The following is a 22,576-nucleotide window of genomic DNA, read 5'->3' as shown; positions in this document are numbered from 1 at the left end:
CCTCCATGCCCTTTATTAGTTTAGTTGCTCTTCTCTGGACTTTCTCAAGTACTGCCATGTCTCTCTTGAGGTGCGGCGACCAATACTGAACACAGTACTCCAGGCGCGGTCGCACCATTGCACGATACAGTGGCAGGATGACTTCCTTTGTCCTGGTCGTGATACCCTTTTTAATGATACCCAACATTTTGTTTGCTTTCCTTGAGGCTGAGGCGCACTGTGCCGACGCCTTCAGTGTTGTGTCCACCATCACTCCCAGGTCTCTTTCAAGGTTGCTCACCCCTAGCGGTGAACCCCCCCATTTTGTAAGTGAACATCGGGTTCTTTTTCCCTATATGCATGGCCTTGCATTTCCCTATGTTGAAGCTCATTTGCCACTTTTTGGCCCATTTTTCCAGTGTTGTCAGATCCTTTAAAAAAATTTTTATATATATTTTTCTTTCTATTCTCATTTCTTCACTTCTTCTTTCTATAATTTTTCATTCTTATAAAGAAGTTACAGCACTTAACTTTTGTGTGTCATAATCAGATGATAAATGTACCCCTTCCATCAACGTGTTTCAAAATTCTTCATCAGGATGGGGAAAGTACTGACACTACAACCAAAGCCATAAAATCTCATATTAGTTTCTAAATACAGTCTGCCTCTTACTTAATAACATATTATATAACTAACCTGATAGGTTCCACCACTCCATTCATAAATCGGTCATGCTGCTGATTAAACATGGCCATCTTATACTCCTCCCTCATGACATCATACTCACAACAACCAATCCCTGCACGCAATTTCTTAATCTAAATTTAAAGCCATACATACATTATTCAAGACAACTTCACACACACGACATCAAAATCTCATATATTTATTCAGCAAGCAGCATCCAATCGCTTGTTTCATTCAAACCATGAGGCTGCATGCTGTCTAACACAAACATCCATCTTAACTCCTTCAGATTTATGAAGGGTCTCTTCAATGTTCATCCTCCACTCAATAGCAGACTTGGTATCTAAAGCGTATAAGTCTAAAATATTAACGATGAAAGAGGCGGTATTTTTATGTCCTACTTTCTATAAAACTCCGAAAATATACTTCCTACCAAAAATTCATAAAAATGCAACAGCCCCCCTGGGCCGCCCTATTGTGTCTATGAAACATTCTATTTTGGAGCAGGGGTGTCCAATGTCGGTCCTCGAGGGCCACAATCCAGTCGGGTTTTCAGGATTTCCCCAATGAATATGTATGAGATCTATTAGCATACAATGAAAGCAGTGCATGCAAATAGATCTCATGCATATTCATTGGGGAAATCCTGAAAACCCGACTGGATTGCGGCCCTCGAGGACTGACATTGGACACCCCTGTTTTGGAGCCTCTTTCAAAATTTTTGGATGTTTTTTTACAATCTGAGGTAGCACAGGTAAAATCATATGTATAAGACACCACCCACATGCTTAGAATACTGAGTGAAATCATGGATGTGGAGGAGCATTGGTTATTAGTTACCTTAGACGTTACAGCTCTTTATACCATGATACCCACTCAAGGAGCATTGGAGTTACTATAGACTATTTTCACGAGAACACAGTGCGGTAACAGAATTCCTGCCCACTTTTTATTAGAGCTTGCCAAACTAGTCATGTCATGAGGGAGGAGTATAAGATGGCGTCTGAAAACGCTGCGGCCATGTTTAATCAGCAGCATGACCGATTTATGAATGGAGTGGTGGAACCTATCAGGTTAGTTATATAGTATGTTATTAAGTAAGAGGCAGACTGTATTTAGAAACTAATATGAGATTTTATGGCTTTGGTTGTAGTGTCAGTACTTGCCCCATCCTGATGAAGAATTTTGAAACGCGTTGATGGAAGGCGGTACATTTATCATCTGATTATGACACACAAAAGCTAAGTGCTGTAACTTCTTTATAAGAATGAAAAATTATAGAAAGAAGAAGTGAAGAAATGAGAATAGAAAGATAAATTATTTGCATAAAATATATATAAAAAAATTTTTAAAGTATAAAACTGCCGGATAAAATAGAACAGCTCACGTTTTGGGTGAACTCGGTGAGGAGTGCTGCTACTCTAACATCTCTTGTTTGGAGTGGCGTTCTGAGATATCCCCAGCATGTTGAAATAAATTATTAATGCATGGTAAGCATTATTGTTTTGGACTGTGAATTTATACTTACCATTAGCCCTCTACTAGCCAGATATATCTAGGTACAAGGCAACTTACAAATCAAGAAGTTTACATTACATTTAGGAGTTATGACAATGAAATATAAAATAAGCAGTATACTATGAGGTAGTTAAGCACAGTTACTTACCGTAACAGGTGTTATCTAGGGACAGCAGGCAGATATTCTCGACCTGTGGGTGACGTCATCCACGGAGCCCCGTCGCGGACAGCTTTTCAAGCAAACTTGATTGAAGATCTCAAAGTTTGCTAGTGCTGCCCACGCATGCATGGACCTTCCTGCTCCACTAGAGGGCGCATCCCCTCCTCGTGGTCTTCAGTTCAGATAGCAAGCAAAGAAGCCAACCTCGGGGAGGTGGAAGGGTTGCGAGAATATCTGCCTGCTGTCCCTGGATAATACCTGGATAAAACCACAGGAAGTTTCTCTTAAAGATTTATGGTTGATAAATACTAGAGAGGAGGGGTTATTAACGTCAGTGGTGACTCAAAATGTAAAATTTTCCAAGGAAGTAGTTAATAAGTTGGAAAATGTTGATTCAAATTTGAAGATTATGGAAAAACGTATTATAACAACAGAGTCAAGTAGCTACATTGTAAGCGGTATCTTCATCAGCTGTTAAAGATTTCCATATTACCTATACAAAATTTGAGAAGATGGAAAATATTTTGAGGGCAAAAAACCTGCATCTGGTCAATTTCCCAAAATCCCATTTATTGTCCCTAGAAATATTGATTCAGAAATATTTCAAGGAAGTTTTGAGGTTGGCAAATGCAGAGACATTGCCCATAACAAATCTATTATATTCCATAGAAAAAGAAAAGTCCTGCAGATTTAGGTGTAGACCAGTTGGAACAGAATAGAGTTTGATCTAACTGGTTTCCTGGAAGATTCACAGGATATAATCCAAACTAGGTCTACATTATTGATAACCTATGTGAAAGAGATAGATAAATCCTTAATTATGAAAGCTTATTTTCAGAATAAGCTTATAAAATTTTGTGCAGATAATGTGTTGATTTTTCCAGATGTGGCCCAAGCTACACAATTAAGAAGAAAAGCATTTTTAGTTTTGAAATCAAGGGTGTTGGCTTTGGGAGCCACATTTTACTTAAAATTTCCTTGTAAATGCCTTGTGAAATTTAAAGAATGTGAATATGTATACTGGGACTCTATTCAGTTGGAACAGTTTTTACAACTTCATGAAACTAGTAAGGTTTTCACCTGACTTAATTATAGTTTGGAGTTTGATTTATTACGCACCATAAATATTTGATCTTTGATCATGATTATGTTTAAATGTATCGATTAGCAATATCAGGATATACTCTCCCGTTATGTGGAATAGAGGAGATAGTGATGTTTATTTAAGAATATTTCCATTTTTTTTCTGTAATCTTTCCTTTCTTTATTATTATTTGTAAAAAATGATAATTAAACTGATAAATTTAAAAAAAAGAAATTATTGTATAGTGAATCAAAGTGCAGAACAACATGAAGCTGAGCGTGTCTCCAAACCACAGAAAATGGCCCCACACCACATAGGGCTCCTTTTACGAAGCTGAGTTAGTGGCTTTATCGCACATACCTTTTTAGCGTGCGCTAACCCCCACGCTAGCCAAAAAACTACCACCTGCTCAAGAGGAGACGGTAGTGGCTAGCGTGGCCAGCAAATTAGCATGCGCTATTACGCGCGTTAAACCGCTAACTCGGCTTCGTAAAAGGAGCCCATAATCTGTGTATTTTTAAGAAACTGTTAACACAATTATTTGTGGATGCCTTTCTTTAACTCTGTGGTGATTATTTGTTTTAGATTTAAAGAATTCTGTATTGAGGAAATTTGTGGGGAAAACTTATTTGTTTACTGCGTTTTACAATGTTTGTGCTTGAAATTGTGGATGTAAATGTTTTGTACATCGCTTAGATTTAAGCGATTCATAAATTTTTTAAATAAATAATCTATACTAATAACTAAAGCATGGAATCTTAGCGACTGTACATAATGAACTTGTTTCAAAACAGCTAAATTTCAGTTGTTAAACATTTAGGGCCCCTTTTAAGGTGCGCTAATGATTTAGTGCGTGTTAAATATTAAGACGCCCTTAGGAATTAAATGGACATCTTAGTATTTAGCACTTATTAAATCTGTTAGCATACCTTAGTAAAAGGAGCCCTTATATTTTCTACAATATATGACTTTACAAATATACATTTTACCATTAATCAGACTTACCACTGGTGGCTGTCAGCACTCTTGGCATCCAGATGAATGGCTTTTTCTGCTATTTCCTTTCCTAGGAAAATAATTTTTAATAGACAATGTAATGATGAATTTGAGCAATTTGAATAACAAATATGTACAGATTTAGGTGAACTCTTTGGTTAAAAAAGGTTTCTTCACTCTCTGGAAGCTTTGGTCCATCAGAGCATACTTTGATGCTTCATCATTCAGAATTCTAGTTCAATCCCTTATACTAAGCCAACTTGACTACTGATAACATCGCCTATCTAGCAATTTCCCAGAAGAACTTGCAACGATTACAACTGGTGCAAAATGCAGCGGTCAGACTGATTTGGGGGTTGAAGAAGGTTGACCATGTATCTCCTTCTTACCGACTCCTGCATTGGTTGCCGATGGAGGCACGTGTGAAGTTTAAGTTTGGATGTTCCTGCTTTAAGGCACTGTTCGGCTTAGCCCCTAAATATATAACTGACCTTTTCTCCTTCCCAACCAACAAACATAAGAGAAGCTCACACTTGAATTTTGTATCTCCACCGGTTAAAGGATGTAAATTCAAAAATCACCACCAACATATTCTCTTATATCAAGCAGTATTATGGGGTAAAGACCTGGAACAATTACTTATGCTAGCTAATACTTATGGGGAATTTAGGAAACACCTAAAAACATATCTGTTCCTGAACTACTTCGGCAACTGATTTGTACAATCTTTCCCACTTAACTGATCCCTAGAGCCACGATTCACTAGTATTAACTTGTCAGTTCCACTCAATTTGTACTATTTTTAATCATTGTAAACTGCATAGAACTTCATGGTCCTGCGGTATATAAACTATTACTATTATTATTATTATTTTCTAACCTCTTAAGCTTCCCCTATTTAGCTTCCTGCCATTTTTCTTGTTTTTGGTAACTAGGGGTGTCCCCCACTTCATAAGAACATAAGAATAGCTGCTGCTGGGTCAAACCAGTGGTCCATCATTCCCAGCAGTCCGCTCACGCAGTGGCCCTTAGCTCAAAGACCAGTGCCCTGAGACTAGCCTTACCTGCATACTTTCTGGTTCAGCAGAAACTTGTCTAACTTTATCTTGAATCCCTGGAGGGTGTTTACCCCTATAACAGCCTCAGGAAGAGCGTTCCAGTTTTCTACCACTCTCTGGGTGAAGAAGAACTTCCTTACGTTTGTACGGAATCTATCCTCTTTTAACTTTAGAGAGTGCCCTCTCGTTCTCTCTACCTTGGAGAGGGTGAGCAACCTGTCTTTATCTACCAAGTCTATTTCCTTCATTATCTTGAATGTTTCGATCATGTCCCCTCTCAGTCTCCTCTTTTCAAGAGAGAATAGGCCCAGTTTCTCTAATCTCTCACAGTTACGACAACTCCTCCAGCCCCTTAACCATTTTAGTTGCTGTTCTCTGGTCCCTTTCAGGTAGTATGGTGTCCTTCTTCATGTACAGCAACCAGTGCTGGATGCAGTATTCCATGAGGGGGCGCACCATGTCCCGGTACAGCGGCATGATAATCTTCTCCGATTTGTTTGTGATCCTCTTCTTAACCATTCAAAGCATTCTGTTGGCCCTTTTCGCTGCCACCACGCATTGCGCGGACGGCTTCATTGAATTGTCGACCAGTACTCCCAAGTCTCTTTCCTAGGGGGTCTCTCCGAGTACTGCACCGGACATCCTGTATTCGTGTATAAGATTTTTGTTACCGACATGCATCACCTTACACTTATCCACATTAAACCTCATTTGCCATGTCGTGGCCCATTTCTCGAGCGTGATTATGTCACATTGCAGGTTTTCGCAATCCTTCTGTGTCTTCAGTACTTTGAATAATTTCATATCGTCTGCAAATTTAATCACCTTGCTCATCGTAACAATTTCGTCATTTATAAATACGTTGAAGAGCACGGGTCCAAGCTCCGAACCCTGCACAGGACCACCAGCAATACAGACAGGAACCCACTGATGAAAGGCAGAATCCACGAGACGTCGGGGGACAGAAACCAAGATGGAGGGAGGAATCCACCAGACATCGAGGGAAACGGACCTTGTGGAAGAACCGAGCAGGCAGAGGAGGCCGCAACCCACCAGAATCCTGAGGGAGAGGTAGCAGACCACACCAAAGATACAGACTTGAGACCGAAAAGGAAGCTGAAGAAGGGGAAATCTGCAGTCGTAGTGGGAGATTCCATCCTGAGAGAAGTGGACAGTCACATAGCAGGAGGGAGAGAGGACCGGCTGGTGACATGTCTCCCAGGAGCAAGAACGAAGGACATCACCGACAGAATCGAGAGGATCCTGGAAGGAGCTGAGACGGAGGAGACACGGTGATAATCCATGTTGGAACAAACGATGTCAGCAGACGAAATTTGAACAGGACTACACTAACCGAGCAGTTCCAGATCCTGGGAAGGAAATTGAAGCTGAGGACATGGAGGATAGCTTTCTCAGAGATCCTGCCAGTACCGAGGGCGGATGTGAGGAGGCAGACCGAGCTGCAAGCAATAAACGTATGACTGAGGAGATGGTGCGAAGAGGAAGGCTTCCACTTTGTTAGGAACTGGTCAACTTTTTGGGGAAGAACAAGCTGTACAGGAGGGACGGACTGCACCTGAGCACGACAGGAACAAGAATGCTCGCCAATAACGTCAAGAGCGCAATAGACAAGGCTTTAAACTGAGAAGAGAGGGAAAGCCGATAGTCGATCTGGAGACAACACTTTGGACAGAAGTATCCAATGAAGATACTGAACGGGAAAAATGCAAAGTAGGCCTCAAAGACAAGCGGGAAAAATGCAGAGAAGGACTCAAAAACGAACTACAGGGGACCAAGGAACAAGTGAGAATAGAGAGCAAAAAGAAGGAAAAACAGCAGGAACTACCTCTAGGGCATGCAGGAATGTGGGAACCGGCTGAGGACGAAGAAAATGCACCACAAGAAACCCAGGGGCTGGCAGCCCAGGGGGAGGACGACAAGAGAATTAAACCACGACGAAACACAATAGGGAAAGTAAAAAAACGAGACTTAAATTGTTGTACACAAATGCAAGGAGTCTAAGGACCAAAATATGAGAGCTAGAGGTCATGGCTAACAAAGAGGACCTAGACATAATTGGAATCACAGAAACATGGTGATCTGAGGACAACGAATGGGACGTAGTACTGCCAGGGTATAAGCTCTATAGGAGAGACAGGACATACAAGAAAGGTGGAGGAATAGTGTTATACATAAAAGACTCCATTCAGTCAACCAGGATGGATACGGCGACAAGGGCGGAAGGGTTGGAATCACTATGGGTTAAGTTATCAGGAAGGAAGGGAGCTGACACAAAATTAGGATTATACTATCGCCCACCTGGACAGTCAGAAGCAAACGACAATGACCTAGAAGCAGAATTGAGGCAGGAATGCAAAAGCGGAAGTTTGATGGTGATGGGGATTTCAACCACCCTGGGATAGATTGGAGTATTCGGCACTCTGACAGCGCGAGGGAAACCAAGTTCCTAGAGGCTGTGAAGGATTGCTTCATGGAGCAGCTGGTCAAGGAACCAACTCGAGGACACGCCACTCTCAACCTAATCCTCAACGGACTAGGGGGACCCGCAAGGGAGGTGGTAGTAGTAGGGCCACTGTGAAACAGCGATCACAACATGATCCAGTACAAATTAGAAGCAGGAACATCAAAAGTAAAGAGAACCACGACAGCGCTCAACTTTAGAAAAGGGAACTACGATGCTATGAGGAAAATGGTGAAAAAGAAACTCAGAAACAGCTCACGGAAGATGGAAACCATAGAGAAAGCCTGGTCTCTACTCAAGGACACAGTGCAACAAGCACAAAACCTGTACGTCCCCAGGTTTAGGAAAGGGTGCAAACAGAATCAAGCAAAAACTCCGATGTGGATAATAAAGGAAGTGAAGAAGGCGATAGGCGACAAGAAAACATCGTTCAGAAAATGGAAAAAGGACCAAACTGAGAAAAACCGGAAGGAACACAAAAAACACCAGAAAGAATGTCACCGAGTGGTTAGGAAAGCAAAGAGAGAATACGAAGAGAAGCTAGCAGGGGAAGTGAGAAACTTCAAACCGTTCTTCAGGTACGTGAAGGGGAAGCAACCGGTGAGGGAGGAAGTGGGACCGTTGGATGATGGAGACGGATAGGGAGTTGTAAAGGAGGAAAAGAGGTAGCAGACAGTTTAAACAAGTTCTTCTCTTCGGTCTTCACGAGCGAGGACACATCCAATGTACCAGATCATAAGCAGGGATCGAGATGAAAAGCTGGAGCAAATAGAGATAAGCCATGAGGACGTTCAACAGATAGATAGATTGAAAAGCGACAAATCACCGGGCCCGGACGGAATCCACCCAAGGGTACTAAAAGAACTGAGAAAGGAAATAGCAGAAACACTGCGGCAAATATGTAACCTATCATTGAAAACTGGGGAGATCCCGGAGGACTGGAAAATAGCAAATGTCACGCCTATCTTTAAGAAGGCATCGAGAAGTGACCCGGGAAACTACAGGCCGGTGAGCTTGACTTCGGTTCCGGGTAAGATGATGGAAGCACTGATTAAGGACAGCATTTGCGAGCACATAAAAAAAAATGAGCAGCTGAGGGCGAGCCAGCATGGCTTCTGCAAGGGAAGGTCATGCCTCACGAACTTACTACACTTCTTTGAGGGAATAAACAGCCAGATGGACAAAGGAGAACCCATAGACATCATTTATCTCAACTTCCAAAAAGCCTTCGACAAGGTATCCCCATGAATGGCTACTTAAGAAGCTGTGGAACCACGGGGTGGAGGGGGATGTTCACCGATGGATTGAACACTGGTTGGCAGGCAGAAAACAGAGGGTTGGAGTGAAGGGCCAATACTCAGACTGGCAAAGCCTCATGAGAGGAGTTCTGCAGGGGTCGGTGTAGGGACCGCTCCTGTTCAATATATTTATAAACGATCTGGAGAAGGGAACGGTGTTGGGACCGCTCCTGTTCAATATATTTATAAACGATCTGGAGACGGGGACGAAATGTGAGGTTATCAGATTTGCAGATGACACCAAACTCTGCAGCAGGGTTAGAACCATGGAAGATTGTGAAGACCTGCAAAGAGACCTAACGAAACTGGAAGAGTGGGCGAAAAAGTGGCAGATGCATTTTAATATAGACAAATGCAAGGTCATGCATGTTGGGAAAAAGAACCCGATGTTCAGCTATACAATGGGAGGATCATTGCTAGGGGTTAGTAACCTTGAAAGAGACCTGGGTGTGCTGTTGGATACAACAATGAAAGTATCTGCGCAATGTGCGACAGCCTCAAAGAAAGCGAACAGAATGCTGGGTATCATCAAGAAGGGCATGACGACCAGGACGAAGGACGTCATCATGCCACTGTATCGTGTAATGGTACGCCCGCATCTGGAGTACTGTGTCCAGTATTGGTTGCCGTACCTCAAGAAGGACATGGCAATACTTGAGGGGGTCCAGAGAAGAGCAACGAAGATGATAAAAGGTATGGAAAACTTTTCATATGCCCACTAGGGCCCAGGCGATCCTCGACCTGGTACTCACCAACGGGGAAAGCGTCTCAGAGGTCTCAGTAGGAGATACGCTAGCCTCCAGCGACCACAACATAGTATGGTTCAACCTTAGGAAAGGCTTCCCTAGATCAAACACGAAAACAAAGGTACTCAATTTCCGGGGCACAGACTTCGCACGCATGGGAGATTTCGTCCATCGGACGCTGCAGGACCAAGCGGAGACCGATGATGTAGAAGCTAAGTGGTTAACACTGAAATCAACCATACATGAAGCAACTAGCCGCTTCATAAAATCAGTAAATAAACGACAAAGAAACAATAAACCCCAATAGTTCACTGCGGAGATCTCGCACCTCATTAAGGAGAAGAAAAAAGCGTTTCTCTCCTACAAGCGCACGGAGAAAAGAGAGGCAAAGGAAGAATATAGGACCAGGTCTACAGCGGTCAAAATGGCAGTTAGGGAGGCAAAACTTCGAGTGGAAGAAATTCTGGCAAAAAACATTAAAAAGGGGGACAAATCCTTCTTCAGGTATATTAGTGACAGAAAAAGGAACACAGGCGGGATAGTACGCCTTAGAAGACCGGATGGAAGTTACGTGGAAGCAAATTCCGATAAAGCCAAACTACTGAATGAATACTTCTGCTCAGTCTTCACCTGTGAGGCACCGGGACACGGTCCGCAGTTGAAGGCAACACAAAGCACAGAAGACCCGTTTCAGAATTTTGAGTTCACACCAGGTGAAGTTTACAGTGAACTGGCAAGACTCAAGGTGAACAAAGCCATGGGACCAGACAATTTGCACCCAAGAGTGCTCAGAGAATTGAGCGATGTCCTGGCGAAACCGTTGGCTGAGCTATTCAATCTCTCCCTAAGTAAGGGGAAAGTTCCCCTGGACTGGAAATTAGCTAATGTCGTTCCTCTGCATAAAAAGGGTAGCAGGGCAGAGGCTGCGAATTATAGACTGGTGAGTCTCACATCAATAGTGTGCAAACTCATGGAAACACTAATTAAAAGCAAATTGGACACGATCTTGAATGAAGGGAATCTTCGGGATCCCAGTCAGCATGGATTCACCAAGGGTAGGTCCTGCCAATCCAATCTCATCAGCTTCTTTGACTGGGTAACAAGAAAGTTGGACTTGGGAGAGTCTTTGGACGTCATGTACCTGGACTTCAGTAAAGCTTTTGACAGTGTCCCACACCGCAGGCTGCTAAACAAGATGGAATCGATGGGGTTAGGAGAGACACTAACTGCATGGGTCAATGATTGGCTGAGTGGCAGACTTCAGAGGGTGGTGGTTAATGGTACCCTCTCTAAAACATCGGAGGTGACCAGTGGAGTGCCGCAGGGCTCGGTCCTGGGTCCACTCCTTTTCAACATATTCATAGGGGATCTGACTCAAGGGCTTCAAGGTAAAATAACACTATTCGCCGATGACGCCAAACTATGTAATATAGTAAGTGAATGCAGTTTACAGAATTATATGGCGCAGGACCTGCTTACATTGGAAAGTTGGTCCTCAACCTGGCAGCTAGGCTTCAATGCTAAGAAATGTAAGGTCATGCACCTCGGAAGCGGAGATCCATGCAGGACGTACTTCTTGAACGGAGAAACTTTAACTAGGACTTCAGCAGAACGAGATTTAGGAGTAATCATCAGTGCAGACATGAAAACTGCCAATCAAGTGGAGAAGGCTTCATCTAAGGCAAGGCAGATATTGGGTTGTATCAATAGAAGTTTCGTCAGCCGAAAGCCTGAAGTCATAATGCCGTTGTACAGGGCCATGGTGAGACCTCATCTGGAATACTGTGTGCAATTCTGGAGGCCACATTACAGTAAAGATGTGCGCAGAATTGAATCGGTTCAGCGAACGGCCACCAGGATGATCTCGGGGTTCAAGGGTCTCTCGTACGAAGAGAGACTGAACAAATTGCAGCTCTACACTCTCGAGGAACGTAGGGAGAGGGGAGACATGATCGAAACATTTAAATACCTCACAAGACGTGTCAAAGTGGAAGATGATATTTTCTTTCTCAAGGAACCCTCGGCCACAAGAGGGCACCCGCTCAAACTCAGGGGCGGAAAATTTCATGGCGACACTAGAAAGTATTTCTTCATAGAGAGAGTGGTTGATCATTGGAACAAGCTTCCAGTGCAGGTGATCGAGGCAGACAGCGTGCCAGACTTTAAGAATAAATGGGATACCCATGTGGGATCCCTATGAGGGTCAAGATAAGGAAATTGGGTCATTAGGGCATAGACAGGGGGTGGGTAAGCAGAGTGGGCAGACTTGATGGGCTATAGCCCTTTTCTGCCGTCATCTTCTATGTTTCTATTAAAGACTTGTTCAACAAATCTCTGGAGACGGGAGTGGTTTCTGGGGATTGGAGGAGAGCTGATGTGGTCCCTATTCACAAAAGTGGTCATAGGGATGAAGCAGGAAACTACAGGCCGGTGAGCCTCACTTCGGTTTTTGGAAAAATAATGGAAGTGTTGCTGAAAGAAAGGATAGTGTACTTCCTTGAATCTAATGGGTTACAGGATCCAAGGCAACATGGCTTTACAAAAGGTAAATCGTGCCAAACGAGCCTGATTGAATTTTTTGATTGGGTGACCCAGAGAGATGGATCGAGGACATATGCTAGATGTAATTTACTTAGATTTCAGCAAAGCTTTTGATACAGTTCCTCATAGGAGGCTGTTGAACAAACTTGAAGGGCTGAAGTTAGGACCCAAAGTGGTGAACTGGGTTAGAAACTGGCTGTCAGACAGACGCCAGAGGGTGGTGGTTAATGGAAGTCACTCGGAGGAAGGAAAGGTGAGTAGTGGAGTTCCTCAGGGTTCGGTGCTGGGGCCTGTTCAATATGTTTGAGTGATATTGCTGAAGGGTTAGAAGGAAAAAGTGTGCCTTTTTGCAGATGATACCAAGATTTGTAACAGAGTAGACACCGAAAAGGGAATGGAAAATATGAAAAAGGATCTGCAAAAGTTAGAGGAATGGTCTAATGCCTGGCAACTAAAATTCAATGCAAAGAAATGCAGAGTAATGCATTTGGGGATTAATAATCGGAAGAAACCGTTTATGCTAGGAGGTGAGAAGCTGATATGCACGGATGGGGAAAGGGACTTTGGGGTGATAGTGTCTGAAGATCTAAAGGCGAAAAAACAGTGTGACAAGGCAGTGGCTGCTGCCAGAAAGATGCTGGGCTGTATAAAGAGAGGTGTAGCCAGTAGAAGGAAGAAGGTGTTGATGCCCCTGTACAGGTTATTGGTAAGGCTGCACTTGGAGTATTGTGTTCAGTTTTGGAGACAGTATCTGGTGAAGGACTTAAGAAGACTTAAAGTGGTCCAGAGGAGGGCGACGAAAATGATAGGAGGCTTGCGCCAGAAGACGTATGAGGAGAAACTGGAAGCCCTGAATATGTATACCCTAGAGGAAAGGAGGGACAGGGGAGATATGATTCAGACATTCAAATACTTGAAGGGTATTAATGTAGAACAAAATCTTTTCCAGAGAAAGGAAAATGGTAAAACCAGAGGACATAATTTGAGGCTGAGGGGTGGTAGATTCAAGAGCAATGTTAGGAAATTCTACTTTACGGAGAGGGTGGTGGATGCCTGGAATGCGCTCCCGAGAGAGGTGGTGGAGAGGAAAACAGTAACTGAGTTTAAAGAAGCGTGGGATGAACACAGAGGATCTAGAATCAGAAAATAATAGTAAATATTGAACTAAGGCCAGTACTGGGCAGACTTGCACGGTCTGTGTCTGAATATGGCCGTTTGGGGGAGGATGGGCTGGAGAGGGCTTCAATGGCTGGGAGGGTTTAGATGGGATGGAGTAGGTTTTAACAGAGATTTCGTTAGTTGGAACCCAAGCACAGTACCAGGTAGAGCTTTGGATTCTTGCCCAGAAATAGCTAAGAAGAAAAAATAAAAAATTTTAAATTGAATCAGATTGGGCAGACTGGATGGACCAGTCTTTATCTGTCATCATCTACTATGTTACTATATGTTACTATGACTGTGTCCGTCAAGGTGATCAATGATGCAGTCCTCTATCAGTGCCTCTACCATCTTTCCCGGTACTTAATCAAGCCATTGCACCGACTGATTCCTATTTGCACCTCAACATGACAACCTTTAAACGAGCTGATGCTCTTGAGAGATAGTGAATGCTATTCTCTCTACATCATCTCAAATCTTTAATGGCCATAGGATCATAATGCAATAAAATACAATTTTTATTTGTATACCACCAATACATCCATGAGGTTCATAGCAGTTACATAAGTAATTATGGTGATACAAATTAAAAACTAGTGTTCCAATATTTAGGAATTATTAGTAACAAATTTGTGGGATAGATATGTCTTTAGATCTTTTTTGAAACATTTAAAATTAGATTGCTGGTGAATATTAGTTGGTAATGCTTTCCAAAGTTTTGATGTTTGATATGCCCATGTGGAGTTAAAAGTTCTATTGTATCTAATGCACCTAATGACTGGATACCAAAAAGTATCATTGTTTCTTAGGTTCAAAGATGGTTTATTAGAAAATTTAATGCTCCCCAGGCAGGCCACCTATATTGAAGGCACCTCCAGGAGCCTAGGGAGGCCTGCAAGCCTGCCTAAGGCTGGGCCTAGCTTTAGGTGAACTTAAGCGTCCGTATGCATCTTCCTAGGCAGGCGGGCCTACATTGTAAGTAGATGTGGCTGCTATACTTATCGTGGCCAGTCTCCCTTCCCCCCCCCCCGAACGATCACGGCTGGAAGGAGACCAGCCCCTCCTGCCCGAAGACACGACCCCCCCCCACGAAGATCATGGCATGAGGAAGCCCAGCCCCTCCTGCCTGAACACCTTCACACACACACCAGGCAGAACCCCCCGGCTAAACTCCCCCATCCTACCACTAACCTGAAAAGTTGGCTGGACGGGTCTTCCTATCATCCAGCCAGCCCGCCTCCATCGAAATAAGGTGGGCCTGCCTCTTCCCCGTGCATTGTGGGATGCACTGTGGAGGGGCCTAGGCTTGATTGGCCCAGATGCCTATGGCCCCGTGGGGGGGTCTTCCACATGGGGGGTGGGGGGGTCTTTGGGCAGGAGGGGTTGGGCTCCCTCCCACCGCAATCTTCATGGGGGGGGTCAGGTCTTCAGACAGGAGGGGTTGGACTCCCTCCTGCCACAATCTTTGTGAGGGGGTTGGATCTTCATGCAGGATGGGTTGGGTTCCCTCCTGCCGCAATCTTCATGGGGAGGGTCGGATCTTTGGGCAGGAGGGATTGGGCTCCCTTCTGCCGCAATCTTCGTGGGAGGGGGTTGGGGGTCTTCGGGCAGGAGGGGTTGGGCTCCCTCCAGATGCAATCTTCATGGGGGGGTCGGGTCTTCGGGCAGGAGAGGTTGGGGCTCCCTCCTGCCGCGATCGTCCGGGGTTGGTAAGGGGACTGGCAGCCACTATACTTAACGCAATAGGGCAAACCTTTGCCGCGATAAGTATATCAGCTGCATCTACAATAACCTGATTCTGTAACTGGCGTCTGTAACATGGACATCGGTTACAGAATTTTAGGCGGGCGTAGGCCCGATTCAGTATAGGACTCCCGTCCTATACAGAATCTGGGCCTAAGTGTCCAGAAAGGCCAAAATATTTTTTTATTAATAAGTTGACCTGAGGAAATAGTGAAAGGTTGTGATCAAAATGAACTCCTAATAGTAACATAGTAAATGATGGCAGATAAAGACCTGAATGATCCATCCAGTCTCTCCATAAGTTATACACATTAAAAAATACATGATTAAATTAACATCTCTTCTTTGCTATTTTTGGGATATAAGACTGTAAAGTCTGGTATTGTCCAGGGTTCTGCTCTCTCTTAGTTATCGTCCTATCTCTCTCATCGTACGTTCAGTGTATATTACGGTGGACCCTTCTCCACTGGCATCCCACTGTCTATTGGCATTCCCTAAGGCTCTGTCCTGGGCCCTCTCCTCTTTTCCATATACAGTATACCCGCTCTCTTGGTACACTGATCTCTAATCTAATCTTCTTTTTATGAGTCACACAAAACTATATAAGCTCTAGGATTTCAGCCTGCTTGTCTGACATTGCCGCTTGGAAGTCTCACCGCCATCTCAAACTGAATATGGCTAAAACTGAACTCCATATCTTTCCACCTAAACTCACCTCCCCCCTCTCGCCATTCTCTATTTCTGTGGATAACACTATCCTCCTCCCTGTCTCATCAGCTTACCCCCTTGGGGTGATCTTTGACTACTCTCTCTCCTTCTCTGCTCAGATCCAACAAACCACCAAATCCTGTCGCTTCCTCCTATATAATATTACCAAAATCCATCCTCTTCTCTCTGAGCACACTACAAAACCCTTGGTCACACTCTCATCACCTCTCGCTTAGACTACTGCAATGTACTTTTCTCAGGATTCCCACGCACCCATCTCTCACCTCTTCAATCCATTCAAAATTCTGCTGCACAACTCATATTCCATGAGAGCCGCTATTCTCACAATACCCCTCTCCTCAAGTCGCTTCATTGGCTCCCCATCCATTTCCGAATACAGTTTAAACTCTTCTTGCTGACTTACAAGTGCATTCACTCTGAAGCCCCCAAATATCTCTCTTCATTTATCTCCCCCCATGCTCCTCCCCTGATCTCCTCTCATCGGGAAAGCCCCTCTTATCTGTACTCTTTTCTTCCACTGCCAACTCCAGACTTTGTCCCTTCTTTCTTGCGGCACCATATGCCTGGAACAGGCTGCCTGAATCAATATGTCATGCTCCATCCCTAGCAGTATTCAAATCCACTTTTTTGAAACTGTTTTCAACTCTTAACTCCCACTCACTGCTGTCAGATACCTATACCCACTATATCATTTCCTCTACCATAATCTCCCCAACCCTGAAATGTCATGTCTAAATTAAATTGTAAGTTCTTTTGAGCAGGGACTGTCTATTGTATGTTAAAAAGTACAGCGTTGTGTGTGCCTTTCAGCGCTATAGAAATAATAATAATTAGTAGTAGTAGTAGTCTTAGGTTCCAAATGCTGAAGTTGCCGTCCAAGCTCACTCCAGCCTATCCAACCATCCTGTTGTTTGCATGATATCTACCGTAAAGTCTGGCCAGTAACATCCTCATGTTCCAAAATAGTGGAGTTCCCATTGATGCTCACTCCAGTCCATCCTACACTAAACTACCATATATGGGACACAGACCATGCAGGTCTGTCCAATACCAGCCTTATTACGGTACTTTAGCCAGTGGATAATTCATCTTATTTATGGTTAATACTTTAGTTTCACAATTCATATTAGGATGATTTACAAAACATAATTTAGTTTTATGCTAATTTAAGTTGATGATTCAATATCCAATTCTCTAACAGCTTCATGCAATAATAAGCCATATGTGGGACAAATTTAGGAGTTAATTCTATATGTAGGTGCCTCCTTTTAGTCAAACAATCCTGTTTAGTGTGCGTCTATTCTATACTGGCACTTGGGTGTCCAGATGATGCCATTGTGAAATACTAGTGTAACATGGTATCAGGAGGCCTAACATCTAGACACCTGGTATAACATTGAGGGCCAGATTCTATAAACGGCACTCCAGTTAGGCACAGTTAGGTGCTGTAATTGAGGCTGCCTAGTGACACCTAACTAAAATCTGCACCTAATCTAAATTAAATCAACTAACTTAAATGGTGTACTTGACCATACCATTGATATTAATCGAATAATTAATTTTAAAACATTAAAAGTTAGGTGTGGAATTCCGCATTGTGCCTGGTGACGCTTAAGTGGAGGAGTCTTCCAACACCTAACAATGCCTACCTAAAAAGTAGGTATGGTTAGAGGGCGGATAATAGGCATGGTTGACTTGGGCATTGCTAGGCATCCAAGTAAAGCGCCAGTAAATTAGGCCTGGTAAAAACCTGGTCTAATATACTGGTGCCTACCTTCAGGACGCCTAGCAATACCTAAGCATGCCTAGGCACTGCTAGGCAGGATTCTGTAAATAGTGCCTAGTGGTTGATTGAAAACTGCGCCGAGTGGTATCTACAATGTAGGCGCCAATAGGCAGAACCGCCCATGCTCTGACCCTATGTAAGCCCCCCTTGAAAATATACACATTAAATGGGTATTTGCACAATAATGCGTAAGCGACATGTTAGCATATATGTGCATATTTGTGTATATTCTAAACATTTATGTGTAACCCATGCATAAATGTTAGCACATAGTTTACAAAATTACTCCTTGGGGACATATGCCCCAAACTCTGCACTAAAAAAGCTTTAATGTGTTGCTAAAAATGAAAATGCATGTTAAAATGCCATTTAGGAATCAAAGTACTAAATTTAAGCTTGGAAAGAGGTCCTATTATTAAAATAATATATGTTAGCACAAAAAACTATGGGGCTCTTTTACTAGGCTGTATTAAACATGAGCAGGACATGTTAAAGCATTCTGAATTATTTTTGTGCACTAACTGTGCAGTAGTATTTTGTATTTTAATGAGGGGGTATATCAGGATGGAGAGAGAGCATTCCTGCACTATCTAGTTACCTAGCATTTCACCATTACTGTGCACATAGCGCATAGGAAACACAGGATATCTTTACTGCCTTCAAAAGAGGAGGCAGGAAGTGCTCCCAAAATACTGTATTTTTTGCTCTATAAGATGCATCTACATGTAGAAGAAGAAAACCCAAGAAAAAAAAAAGATGTATCCTGTTCCCCCTCTGGTGGTCTAGTGATAGGCTGGGACAAGGTACAGGGCAGGTCTAGTGGCAGGCAGACCTCCCCCTCCCGCGGTACTTTTTTTAAAATTCTGGCGGCAGGCAGGCCCTCCCCCCTCGAGAACTGACAGCAGCCATTCAGGGAGCGGCGCAGGGCCAGGCAGGAACGTTAAAAGCTCGTGCCTGCCTTGTGCGTTGCTCTGCCGCATGAGATGAAGACTCGGAGGCAGCCGTTCAGCGAGGGAGGGGCAGGAGCGTGGAAAGCTCCTGCCGATACAGTGCTGGACCGCCAGAATTTTAAAAAGGGGGGTGGTATTCACTCCATAAGACACAACTACATTTCCACCCACTTATTTTTTTGGGGGGAGGGGACCGGGGGAAAGTGCATCTTATGGAGCGAAAAATACAGTAAATTTTAGATATGATACAAAATATACACTACATTGCCTGCCAATTGCTTTATGTAGGAAAGATTTCCCACTCCTTCAAACAAGATTACTTGAATAAAAACACTATCTCCAAGCAGAGGTTAGAAACACCTCTAGTTCAACATGGTCTTTAACATAAACATGGTTGTTCTTTTTTCATCTTCATGCCAGGCAACTGACCAGATGCCACCCAGCCAAAGAGAAGGGGAGTTTAAAAAAAACCTGCTTTGGCAGTGTGAGCAACACTGGATACATAATCTGAATTGTTTGGAGCTGACAGGGCAGAATGCAGTCCTTGAATGGAAAGCATTTTTTAAGTCCATTCATTTTTTTCTTTTGTTTAAGCTCTCTCAATGGTTGGTTGGTTACCCAAACACCAAATAGCCTTTGGTAGAGAGCAGTTCGGATTGGTTTTTGGATCACAATCTGCCTTTTTCTTTTTTTTTTACAATGAGTATTTTTCTCAATTAACTTTTTCTAATATTTTCAGTGGTGGAATTTTATCCAATTATAGTGCAGCTTTAGGTAGAAAGCAGCTCTGACCAGTCTTCTGGATTATAGACTTGTTTTTTTTCAATAAGATGTTTTCAATGAACTTTTTTTATTCATTGGTGGTCTCATCTAATTATGAGGTTTCAGCTGCTATAAGGCCTCATGACCAAAGTTGGGCTCTGGAATTGGTGCTATGCACTATTCTATAAAGAGTACCGATATACAGTGAAAAAGCGTTGTGCCAATTTTTCCTAGTGTCTAACTTTAGGCACCATTTACTAAATTTTTCTCCAAACTCACTTAGGAGCATAAAAAGTGATTTAGGACAGGGAAAACAAGTTAGAAGCTGATTAACACAAGTTAACACTGATTTTCAGTACTAGGCTCACAAATCTATGCAAACGAATAACGGGCTAACTTTATGAGTGAAATTTTTGTGCTCTAATATAATGAATTTTTAGCGATAAATTTAGGCTCCAAAGTTTTAATAGGGAACAAATTTAGGAGCTCAGCTTTTTTTTATATTGGGCTCTGAGTGTTTAACCTAGATATGCTTTGTACCAAAAAATGTCCTTTTGATGTACACTTCTCCCTCCATATCCGCGGTTTCAGTATCCGCGGATTCGGTTATTCGCAATTTTTTTGTCTAAGTTTTCCTCTATTTTTCGGCTGTCTGAGCCTCCCATCATCAAAATGGCTGCCATGAGTTCCCGTTGCAGTACATGGGCAGGAGCATAAGAAGATCGCTGCTAGACCACCTGGTAAGATCCAGGGATGCAGGAGGGAGGCGGGGGTGGGTCAAAGCCAGCCAAAAAACTTATTCACGATTTTTCGCAATTTGCGGGCCGGCTCTGCACCTAACCCCCGCGAATACGGAGGGAGAGCAGTATGCATTAATTTGGCTGTTTTGCAAATAAAACATTAAGTATGCATACTGCTTCTGGCAATTATTTATTTTGAAAAAAATAATTAATATAATCACAACCATCACTGACCATATAAATTCTTTTGAGATGCAGGTCCAAAGTGTTTGTCCTAACTTAGGTTTCTCAGTGAAACAAATGGTGTGGTAGCATGTTAGTCCACTTTTAAAGGTAATACATAAAAAGAAAGGGAATGGGGCTAGATATACACCGCCTTTCTGTGATTATAATCAAGGCAGTTTACATATTATATACAGGTACTTATTTTGTAGCTGGAGCAATGGAAGGTTAAGCGACTTACCCAAAATCACAAGGAGCTGCAGCAGGAATCGAACCCAGCTCCCCAAGTTCTCAGGCTGCTGCACTAACCACTAGGTTACTCCTCATAGAAATAAAACACAACAAAGTAAATATGTTACCTTTTTATTATACTAGCTTCATACATTTTTTGATTAGCTTCAAAGGCAATACCTTCTTCTTTAGCAATGAACAAATGTTGGCAAATGTCACAATATATAAGCTTAAAACCATTCCAATGGAAGTCTCACAGAAAAAGGTAGGTAGGTATGTGTGTGTGTGTGTGTGTGTGGTGGTGGTGGTGGTGGGGGAATGAGTAACAGAGAGAGAGATAGATTAAAAAGACAGTTCAATATACTTATCTGATGAATGAAAGAACTCAATGTGACACCAATATGGTACACAAACATATGTTTTATTTGATGAACAAAGACCTAGAGCAGCCATGTTTCAGCAGTTTTACCAGAAATCTGTGTGACTGTCCAATAAAATGCTGCTGCTTTATATATGAGGTCTATTTGTCTATTTACCTACATTAGTTAGTTCAGTACTATGTAAAGTAAAATTATACCCCTGATGCAGGCATCTGCTGACACTTGACCACACTGGGTCTTTAATCATTGAAAAAATCCTATTTGTGAGCTATACTGGTGTCATGTGTGTTTTCCTTCATTGGTTGTTTACCCTAGTCTCTTTGTGCTGGGTCATTCTGTTGATATAGCAAATTTTTGGCTAGCAAAATACAGATCATGTGAGAAAAATCAAATAAAGGATAATTTAAAAACTTATCAAATATAATTTCATTTAAAAAAATTATTTTCCATTACAATGGATTTGAAAACTGTATTTACCATTAAAAGCATAATTCTTCTTTTCTTCCATATCCAAAGTTATATCAAACATATCCCCATATGCACGAGCTAATCTCCAGAGAAACGCGACTCGGTTTCCATACTGATATGATACGAGGAGGAAAACATAGAAATTAGATCAAATCCAACATCATAATGAGTTTGAGTAACTAAATTATTTTTGACTTCTAGAAGGTGCAGATTAGAAAAACAAAACATTTGAATAACAACAAATAATATAAGCAGATATTTCAGTGTATCTGACAAAAGAACATTTGCTATAACCCATAAAAAAACCTATTTAGAGCACATCTGATGAGCCAAAATGAATGCTTTATTTAAACTATTCACCCTGTCCACTGACAGGGCTACCAAAAATTATTCACCCATATATAAAGGAGTCCCTTCTATGTATCCTAGAGCTCAGAAGCAAATATATCCACCTTCCACAAATGGCTGGTATAAGTACAATCATCTCTGTTGCAGTAACTCAGCTCCCATTGTATGTGAGTGATTTAGGAATTCATTTTCAAAGCATTTAGACACACAAAGTACCATAGGTTTCTATGGTACTTTGTGGCCTGGATTTTATAAATGGCACCGGTATTGGTGATCATCTAAAAACAGCTGCCGATTGCGTGTCAATCGTGCATTGGCACCATTGATAGAATCGTAGCTGTTTTTAAAATAGGCACCCTAAATGTAGGCCAGCATTTTACAAGATGCCTAAGGCCACTTCTGGTGTAAACCACACCTATGTCAGCCTCAGGCACCCTTAGGTGTGCCTAGACACTTCCGTAGGTGCATTAATGGCAATTTGCCACATTGATATTTCTTTAAAACGTACA

The 22,576-nt window shown here is 42.5% G+C and overlaps 1 protein-coding gene across 7 annotated transcripts in view; it reads right to left on the bottom strand.

Moving 5' to 3' along the window:
• Positions 1-22,576, bottom strand: part of RMDN2 (regulator of microtubule dynamics 2) — a 384,366-nt gene that overhangs the window by 207,607 nt on the left and 154,183 nt on the right. For 6 of the 7 annotated variants that reach the window (XM_033936827.1, XM_033936826.1, XM_033936825.1 and 3 more), the window contains exons 4-5: positions 21,729-21,831; positions 4,435-4,495 (exon numbers count right to left, since the gene is read on the bottom strand). In XM_033936827.1, coding sequence (XP_033792718.1) covers positions 4,435-4,495; positions 21,729-21,831 — 164 coding nt within the window. The remainder of the gene's footprint in view (positions 1-4,434; positions 4,496-21,728; positions 21,832-22,576) is intronic. The other variant, XM_033936829.1, reaches the window with a different exon arrangement.

The sequence above is a fragment of the Geotrypetes seraphini genome, chromosome 3 (genome assembly GCF_902459505.1).
Source record: "Geotrypetes seraphini chromosome 3, aGeoSer1.1, whole genome shotgun sequence".
NCBI classification, from domain to species: Eukaryota; Metazoa; Chordata; class Amphibia; order Gymnophiona; family Dermophiidae; genus Geotrypetes; species Geotrypetes seraphini.
This window is presented reverse-complemented; position numbering and strand designations above follow the sequence as displayed.